This window comes from Triticum dicoccoides, chromosome 2A (genome assembly GCF_002162155.2).
Source record: "Triticum dicoccoides isolate Atlit2015 ecotype Zavitan chromosome 2A, WEW_v2.0, whole genome shotgun sequence".
In the NCBI taxonomy this organism is placed as follows: domain Eukaryota; kingdom Viridiplantae; phylum Streptophyta; class Magnoliopsida; order Poales; family Poaceae; genus Triticum; species Triticum dicoccoides.
Genome location: NC_041382.1, coordinates 764428297 through 764438032, shown reverse-complemented (window position 1 = coordinate 764438032; position 9736 = coordinate 764428297). Strand labels below are relative to the sequence as shown.

The following is a 9736-nucleotide window of genomic DNA, read 5'->3' as shown; positions in this document are numbered from 1 at the left end:
CTGAGCTTTACCCCGCCCCGCGAGGCCGTAATCTGTTCGGTCGGGCTAGGGTTTTGCTTCCGGCTGCCGCGGCGGTCGAATCCCCGGCGGTCACATGACATAATGCTGTTCAACGATGACGCGAATGCCACCATTGTTCCTTAGCCTTACCAATTTGCACTTGTGTTGAATCCCCGGCACTGGTAGCGTAATTTAATTTTCCTCCTGCACTTGTGTGGAGCACCATGATGGCGGGTTGTCCTGTTATTATGCTGCAATATTCTAGCCAATTGAAGTGTAAAACTAGGTGTATACTGTAATTGTTCTCTGAATTATGAAAACAAAAATTGTTCTCCGAATTATGAAAGCAAGCATTGTTCTCTGAATTGGGGCGGGGGGACTTGTTGGCGCAATTTTCTTTCTGCACTTGTGTGGAACAATGCTGTGATTGTCCTTTTAATTTGGCGTCAGCTCTCGCATTGTAGTCAATCAAAAGTGTAAAATTTGGTGTATATAGTTATTGTTCTCCGAATTAAGTGTAAAATTAGGTGCACGCTGTGATTTTTCTCTGAATTATGAAAACAAAAATTGCTCTCTGAATTGGGGAGCGTTTCTGCACTTGTGTGGAGCAGTATGATGGTGGGTCATCTTATTATTATTATTATGCTGCATGTAGACTAGTACTATGATTGTCTTGTTAATTTGGTGTCAGCTTTTGCATTCTAGTCGATTAAGTGTAAAATCTGGTAATAATTCTCTGCATTAAATAATCTTTGTCTGCGATTGTGGTCTTTTGGACTGTTCAAAGGGAAAGGCGAGTTATTCAGAATTTGGTCAAAACAAGTGCTTGCACGGGCGGGGCACATCTTATGACTTTACGATCAGATCACTATTCTTTCTGTCATGTCTATGCACTGATTGACTGTGTGTCCAGGATGTGAACCAGTCCCTTGACATGAGTGGAAATGGGAAGCCTTTAGGGTACCCTCCAACCCTCATTAGTTCGATCAAGTCAACTCAATTTCCGAAATCACAAATATACTTCATTTGATTGAACCAAGGAGGGATGAAGGGTACTCTAAAGCTCACCACTTTGCATGATTGCATCCCTGCTGGATTTAGTGAGGTTCCTGTCCATATATACAACACATGTGGGTTCCTTTTCGTTTGGTTGTCTAGCTAGTTATCATTTGGCAGTTTGATTCATCAGTGTATTGATGCTCGGGTGTTTACTTTGGGAGAAGGTACTGTAAAGAGCCTCGACGACCCAAGGGTGATCTTCTCTTTCGACATGGGTTATGGCCTTGGTGTGCTGCACATCGCAGCCGCCGAAGGGCATCTTGAGGTTTGCAAATACTTGGTGGAGGAACTCGGGGGAGATGTGAATGCTCCTGCTCCTGGAGTAGTAGGTCTTTCTCTAACTCTTCCTTATTTTTTCTAGAAATTGGCACCTGTCATGTCTATGTTTTGCACCATGAGATGTCTGAATTGCGTTGTTGTGCTTTTTGATTGCAGACTTTGCAGGCGTGACACCCTTTATGTTATCTGCTCAGTCTGGCGATGTTCTACTGTGAAGTATTTGCTTGATCATGGTGGTGATCTAACAATCAGATGCTAAAGGACGCACAGTTCTCCACCATGCGGCATGCACAGGTAGCTCCCCTGGCCCCTCACCCATGCAATTTGTTTTATATTACCATGCGTATCTCTGTGTAAGGCACTATGGGTATGCTTACTCCAATAATATCGTAGAAGAAGAAAATATATTTGTGATCATTTTTCATATGGATAAATTTGCCCCATTTATGATTTACACCATGGTGATGGTGGTCATTATAGTAGCAGTTATTTGCTGCTGTACACTCTTATGTGTAGCCACATGACTTGTGCAATTATGTTATTCACTGCAGGAAGCTGTAAGGTTACTGAGTTCCTACTCTCAAAAGGAGTACCTGTTGACATAGACTGTGGCCGTGGTACACCACTCCATCAAGCTGCTACCAATGAACATGATAAAACAGTGAAGATTTTGTTGGAACACCATGCAGATGTATATAATCCTTACCATTTCTTATTTCATTTTTCATTTCAGAGTTGATTTGCATAGGTAGCTTGTTTTATTCTGTCGGCTACTTGGATTGACAACTTAAATTTGACAGCTCATATTCTATCTTTGTTTTCCTTTGTGTTTTATAACAATTATTACTCTTCGCAGCCTAACACCACTGTCATCGGATTGGGTACTGCCCTGATGGGTGCTTTATTGTATCGTTCTTTGAAGTGCATGAAGCTGCTGATTAAGGCCAGTATTCTATTTTCTATATCTTTTCATTGCTTTGTTCCGATTTTGCTTAATCTACCATCTTTGCCATGCCTTTGTGTCGGTCTACATGGAGAGGGAGCCGTGAAACATTCTATTCCACAATCATTTTTACAGGCTGGTGCTGATGTCAATCGAGGGGGCTCCCTTCCGATGACTCCGTTAGTGTTCACTACAGGGTGGGGAGGCTATACCAACTTTGTGAAGTTTCTGTTAAAGGCAGGAGCAGATCCTAATATTCCTGATGCTGTATGTTCTCAATATTTTCTAGATCTATGCTATTCGAACTTATGCTGATATGAATTTAAGCTGATTTTAGGCTTTGACTATGCCATGAGAAGTTGCACACACCTACCAAAATATTGCATGTGTAGGCAAAAGGTATGTGTGTGAGCTTCCATTTAACTGTTCATATCAACGATGCATATCATCGTTGCTGACTATTCCGTCTGTTCGGAAATATTTGACGTTCTAGTTTTGTCAAATTCTGTAAGTTTCATCAAATTATAATAAATTTACCAACATCTATCAAACCAAATTGCACTTAAAGAAATCTGACTCAGGAGAAAAGGATATCATCAAATATCCCTCTGATCCAATAAGTGTCGTGGTTTTAGTTCAAATTTGAATCAGTGGGAGTAGCACATTTTGACTTCTTCTAGAACAAGTGAACAACATGCTCTGTTCTTTGTATAGTTTTATATCATTAGCGTGAAATGGTTTTGAAGACGGTGAATGTCCTTGTATTGAACCCACAAGTACCTAAGATATACCAAGTATTTCCCTATTTAATATGAGGTCGGTGCTTAACATTTGATGAGATACTGAGATCTCATAATACAGCATCCAGGGTAGCCACATTTGTCAAATGTACTCACCCAGCAATTACCAAAATAACTTGAATTCTCTTAGGCTGTGTTTGGATGTATGTATTCAGCTTACTTTATGTTGTTTTCTTCATCCCAATTGTTGGTATTCGTTCATTTACTCTGAAGTGTCAAATTATATTCGTGCTTTCAATAATCGTGGAACAATTTTAAAATTCATATGTAGCTACTTTCTCCTATAGTTTTATCTATATAATTCATGGGGATTCATAAAAGGTATGGCACTAAAAATCCCTGTTACCTCTCAATCTCAACTATTGCTGAAATACCTGTTTTTAGTCCCTTGCTGAAGGAAGGCCTTTTGGTATGCTGTCGGTGTATGTTGACTGTTTGAATTGCTACTAGAATTTAGAAATGCTTGCTGGGATGAATCCTTGTTGAGACATTTGGTACCAGTATTATGTAGACCCTGGTCCTCTCCCATGGTTATTATAGGGTGTGTTTGGTAGCATGTATGGACCTAGCCTAGTTGTTCTCATATCATACATGCTGAGTGTAGACATGCTGAGTCCATGCAGTTGTTGTTGTTTGGCAGTGATGTATGCGTTGAGACATGCTGAGCTGAGATTTTGTTTGGTAGGCTGCATGTGTTTAGACATGCTGAACAATTTCGAATTCTGAATATATTTTTTGAATGATGAACAAAATCGAAAAAATCTCTACACAAATTTAAACATATTTTGAAAATTTAAATAAAATTTGATATTCTAAACTTTTTTGGAAAATTAAAATAAATTTTGAAATTCTTTTTTTAATTTGAACATATTTGAAATTACGAGTTTTTTTTTTGAAAATTTAAACAAAATTTGAAAATTTTATAAAAAAATAAAATTCTATTTTTTCAAAATTCAAACAAATTTTGATTTCCTTTTGAAATTCCGAACATTTGCGATTTTTTAGAAAAATTGAAATTTCAAATATTTATTGAAAATTCAAACAAATTTTGAAATTATGATTTTTTGAAAATTTAAACAATTTTGAAATTCAAACTTTTCATTTTTTCTGAAATTCTAAGGTTTTTCGAAAATTTAAACAAATTTTGAAATTCTGATTCTTTTTGAAAAAATAAACATATCTGGACGTGGTCTGATCGGTGGGGACGAGTGTCAGGGCCAGCATAGCTGCCTCGATGCACCCTGTCTGGGGTGCATGAGATGAGCATGGCTGAGGGCACTTTTATGCATCAGATGAGCATAGCTCAGATGAGCCCATGCACCCTACCAAACAAGCAAAAGTGGGTCGGATTGGGAACTTTTGCCCTCATACACCCTTCATGCACCCTACCAAACACACCCATAGTTCCCTCTATGGTTTATATCTTTTCATAATGTTCAGATTCTGTTACTGCATTCTAAAGGGTCCTTTAATTATGTACTCCCTCTGTTCCACATTGTTGTCGTGGTTTTAGTTCAGAAGGACAATAATTTTGGAATGGAGGTAGTAGTTAATTTCAAAAAAGTTGACATTTTTCCTTTTGTTGCACAGTATGGTAAGTTACCGATAGAGCTTGCTGCTAGACGTGACTGCATGGAAGAAGTTGAAATGTTGTTTCCTTTGACATCCCCAATTCCAACCATCCCAAACTGGAGTATAGATGGAATCATCTCGCATGCAAAATTGGAACGTGCAAAGCCACTGGTACGTTATTTATTCTGGATAATGCTTGTACGTAGTCCAAAGCATGTCTCCTATATTGTGCATGTGAAGTTTTGAACTGTGAAATACACCCATGTATATGCTCTTTTAGTAATACTAGTAAGCGTACGTGCAATGCACATTCATATTTGGTAGAATATAATTTGTAGAGATATTTGGTAGAATATTAATTGCACATTGATATTAGGTAAGATATTAATTGCACGGTAATTATGTGATTATCGCTGATATTGATATTTGGTATAACATTTATTGCATGTTAAACATGTAGAGCGTTTGTCATTGAAGCAATCTTGGTCGTTGGATTGACATTAATTGATGGGCCAAGATTAGTTGGATCTGCCCCTTTGGGTCTTTTTTTATTGGTATAGATATAGATATAGATATAGTAATAATTTGACATATTAATTATAAATAATGTCGGACCTTTTCCTCTTGTGATTAAAATCTTGTTGTGTGAGCAACTTCTGCCATTTGTTATGTTAGTATACTTGAGAAGTTACCAAATGTGCACTTTGCATTGCTGCATAAGCATATCTAGGTACAAAGCTATAAAGAATGTCTAACAGAGTTGTTAAGTTTCTATTTTAATTGGAATATATCTTTGAAATGACGCTTCATTCCTACATTTTTTTCTTCCAATGTTCTATCATTCAGGGTGGAAGGCACCTTGAACAAACAAAAGCTGTACTCAAGTCACATGCAGATCAGGCATTCAGGCTCAAGGACTATAAGTTGGCATCAAAAGCATATGGTGTGGTAAGCCCCTTAAACCTTGTCTATGGAGTATGGTGGTTTAGAAGGTAACCTTTTTCTATTAACAGGGAACCAATAGCAGAACATTATTTGTTTGCTAACCAGTTTTCTACTATTGTTCTCTATTTTCCTGCTTATTAGGTGTTAAATTGCCATTAATATGTATTCCTATTGGATTAATATTAAATCTGCGGGACTAATCTTAACCTGCCACAGTGAGATGATACTCGTATAACCTGTTATGTTTGACCATAGGCAATAGCTGTCGCGCCGAGTGCAACATTGTACGCGAACAGGAGTCTTTGCAAACTGCTGCTGGATGATGGTGAAGGTGCTCTGTCAGATGCTCTCAGATGCAGAATGCTGCGACCTAACTGGGCGAAAGCTTGCTACCGTCAGGCTGCTGCTCACATGCTACTCAAGGTGAGTTCCTACATGGTCCAGCTTGCCATTGTGTTTCCCCACTCTGTTCAGTCTATATAGTCGCTCATGTTCCTCCTTTGACGTGCTCTATGCCTAGGAGTATAAACAAGCTTGTGATGCTCTCCTGGACGCCCAAAAGTTAGATCCTGGAAACACAGATGTGGAGAGAGAGCTACGGTAATCTGCCAAGTGACATCCTTCCATATATCTGATGGTGCTGGGATTTCAGCTGAAATTTGTTTCATTTTGGTTAACTCTGTACAGGAAGGCCAGGGAATTAATGAAAGCTCACGGTGAGGCTGACAAGTGAAGCGTGCTTTGTTAGGGAAACACTCTTTTTTGGCTTGGATTAGAGTAGTTGATCAACTGAATGTGACCAGAAGAAGGCTGGTGGTACCTAACTTAAAGTCTAACTCTAGAGTCGTTGAATTTCTAGAGTTCTTACTACTGCTACTTGTTGATTGCATGCTGAGAGGATTTGGTGTGAAAATGTGCTGTACCTAACTTAAAATCTAACTCTAGAGTCGTTGGATCTAGCACAAATGCCCTATCTGTTGAATATTTGCTGATTTTTCGGACACCCTCCCATTTGCATCTTCTAACAGTTTATTAGGGGTCATTCAGTCACTCTCTGAACATGCATGAGAAGTTCTGTTGAACAATGTTGCTCGCTGATCATTTCAATTGTAAATTTGTAATACATTTACGAACACTATCATTTGCCTCGTGTTTGGTCGGAAATAATCACTCAGTCGGTGCAAACCCTTGGAGCCCTAATCTAGAGGCCTTGTATGAAAATGCAGAGATTCCAAAGAAATTCAGAAGAATCTGACAAACTGCTAATCTAGAGGAGTAAATAAATATCTAGAGGCCAGGGACAGACTCTAGGTTCGAAACAGGATGCCTAAGTCGCTTACTACTGTACAACTCTTTAGGGCTAATTAAACACATGCCAGGGATTTATTCTTGCCCTGCCAAAGCCACTTTAGGCTCTCCAAAATGTGCAGGTTAGGACATTCTTGTTGATGACTGGTAAATTAAATTTCTAGTTGTCGAGGAAAAAAAAGTAGCTGAAGTAAATATCTTTCATCATTAGATCCATCCATCAAATAAATTCTCAAATGTTATTTATTTGATTTTGCAAAGGTTGATGTGTTTCCTATAAATGGTGAACGTAAATGTATTTTCTATGCAAAAAAGATGTAAATGTATTTTGAAATATATTTTTTGATTGTGTTCACATATTTTGGGCCGCTTCCAACATTTGGCCCAACCCAAGAAGAACATGCCCAACCCTAAGCAGGCACGAGCTCACTCCACTCGCTAGCCACTACCGCCTCCACAGTCCACACCACTTCGCCGGCCATGTCAAATCGCCGCGTCTCGCCGCCGGAGCCGTTCATCGGCGTCAGCATGGAGCGGTTTGAGGCCAGCCTGGAGAGCGACGGCCTCGGACCCGGGTCGCTGGGGCCCGGCATGGACATGGTGAGGACCGTCGTCCAATGCTCCCTCCCCATGCCGCCCGTCTCCCCCGCCGCCCCTCTCTCGCTCGCCGGCGCGGCCTGGCTCCCCGGCGGCGCCGACCGCATCAGCGCCCTCCCCGACCGCCTCCTCCGCGACATCATCTCCCGCCTCCCCGCCGCGGACGGCGCGCGCACCGCGGCGCTCGCCTCGCGCTGGCGCCCCCTCTGGCGCTCGGCGCCCCTCGTCGTCGCCGACACCCACTTCCTCCCGCTCGGCGTCGGCGAGGAGGACTCATCCAGGGTCGCCGACCTCGTCACCCGCGTGCTCGCGGCGCACCCGGGCCCCTTCCGCTGCGTCCACCTCACACGCACCGCCATGGACGCGCACCGGGGCGAGATCGCGCGCTGGCTCGACGTCCTCGCCGCCAAGGGCGTCCAAGAGCTCGCCTTTATCAACCGCCCGTGGCCGCTCGACATCCGCCTCCCCGCCACGCTCTTCCGCTGCGCCCCCCTCACCCGCCTCTTCCTCAGCGCCTGGAGGCTCCCGGACACGGCCGCCGTCCCGCGCTCCGCCGCCTTCCCCAACCTCCGGGAGCTCGGTCTCTCCCTCGTCGCCGTGGAGGACCGCGACCTCGCCTTCCTGCTCGACAGAAGCCCCGTCCTGGAGATCCTCACCGTCATTCTGTCACAGGTCCCGGTGCGCCTCCGCCTCGTCAGCCACAGCGTGCGCTGCGTCCAGCTCTGCTATTCCATCGTGGCGGAGGTCTTGGTGGTGGACGCCCCTCGCCTGGAGAGCCTCTTGCAGTCATGGGGCCTCGGCAGTAAGTCCCAGAGGTGCTGCAGGGTTAAGATTGGCCATGCGCCCAAGCTGCGTGTTATTGGATACCTTCAGCCAGGAGAGCATGACTTGGAGATTGGCAACACCAGTATCAAGGTCATTACATATATTGTAGATTGTACTAGTAGTTTGCTCATATGTATACATTTGTCAATGACAATGTGTGCCATGCCATCCAAAATATGATCTTAATTAGCATATCTTCCACATTTAAATTGCAGGCTGGGACTAAGTTGACCATCAGCACCCTTGTCCCGAGTGTCGAGATCCTGGCCTTGGAACTTAAATTCCAAGTCCGCAGTGACCTCAAGAAAGTGCCTAACTTCCTCCGATGTTTTCCCAACATCGAGACGCTCCATATCCAGGTATTCGAAGATCATTTTACATTACCACTATCTATCTACGTAGCGTGCTTAGCTAGATTAATTGCTTTATGATCCAATTTGATACCTTCTTTTTTTGCAGTCTGAGAAGGCGTGTGAGGAGCCTACCGGCAAGGTCGGTCTCAAGTTTTGGCTGGAGGGCGGTCCTATAACGTGTATCCGGCAGCAATTGAAGAAGTTGATATTCCGTGAGTTCCGAGGGTCGACAAATGAAGTTGCTTTCCTTAAGTTCGTCGCCGAGAAGGCTCGGGTGCTGGAGAAGATGGTGGTTGTGGTCTACTTGTCTTCGGGGGTTGGCGTGAGTGCCATGCTGAAGCCTCTGACTTGTGCAAAATGGGCAAATGAAGCTTGCAAACTCCAAGTATACAAGAGCATATACAGCGATGGGTCACGGCCGGTTTATGGCGTCAGGCTGGCATCGGAGGTTTTGCCCGCTGACCCTTTTGACTTGAAAGACTATTATGAATCGCTGCTGTAAGGTTAATAGTTAGTAGCATTGTTCCTCTGTTAGAAGACATTCTGGCAGGTACTTAGATCTGATTGTTATCAGACAACCTTTATCTATCTATCTATCTGCAGTTCATGTCATTTCTTTAGCAAGTTGCTTCCGTGATGTTACATCACAAAACTTGCGCTAAATATGTACCAGTACCAGTATCCTAGTACAAGGTGTTCCTTGGAATGTTGGCTGTCTTTAGCTTATTATTCTGTTTGCTGCTCGCGTGCCTGAATCCGGATTATCTAGTATGTTATGTTCATTCTTGTTAGAGTTTAACTTGTTGTTTTGTCACCGAGTTGAATAAGTGCATGCCTATGTTCATAAGTATGAACAGCACAACTGTGTGGTGTGCTGAAGTGTAGCGGCATGTTGCAGTTTGCCTGCAACTGAAGCCAACTTGCATAGGTGACAGAATGTGTTTCTGTCCTGGTGAGTTGAACCGCTGAGTGCGGCAGTTCAGTGTTTAAGTCAGCTTAGGCATAAATGTTTAGTCATTCGTTGTAATGAACAGGCTAATTGAAAAAGAAGAAGA

At 42.7% G+C, this 9736-nt stretch overlaps 1 protein-coding gene and 1 pseudogene across 1 annotated transcript; both read left to right on the top strand.

The window, feature by feature from the left end:
• The window catches only part of LOC119357094, a 7023-nt pseudogene extending 422 nt beyond the window's left edge, over positions 1-6601 (top strand).
• Positions 6602-7351: 750 nt separating this feature from the next.
• LOC119352370 (FBD-associated F-box protein At5g60610-like) lies at positions 7352-9411 on the top strand. The gene is made up of 3 exons (XM_037619034.1): positions 7352-8418; positions 8544-8687; positions 8788-9411. The coding sequence occupies exons 1-3, from the start codon at positions 7387-7389 to the stop codon at positions 9181-9183; spliced, it is 1572 nt and encodes a 523-aa protein (XP_037474931.1). The 5' UTR covers positions 7352-7386; the 3' UTR covers positions 9184-9411.
• The last annotated feature ends 325 nt before the right edge of the window (positions 9412-9736 follow it).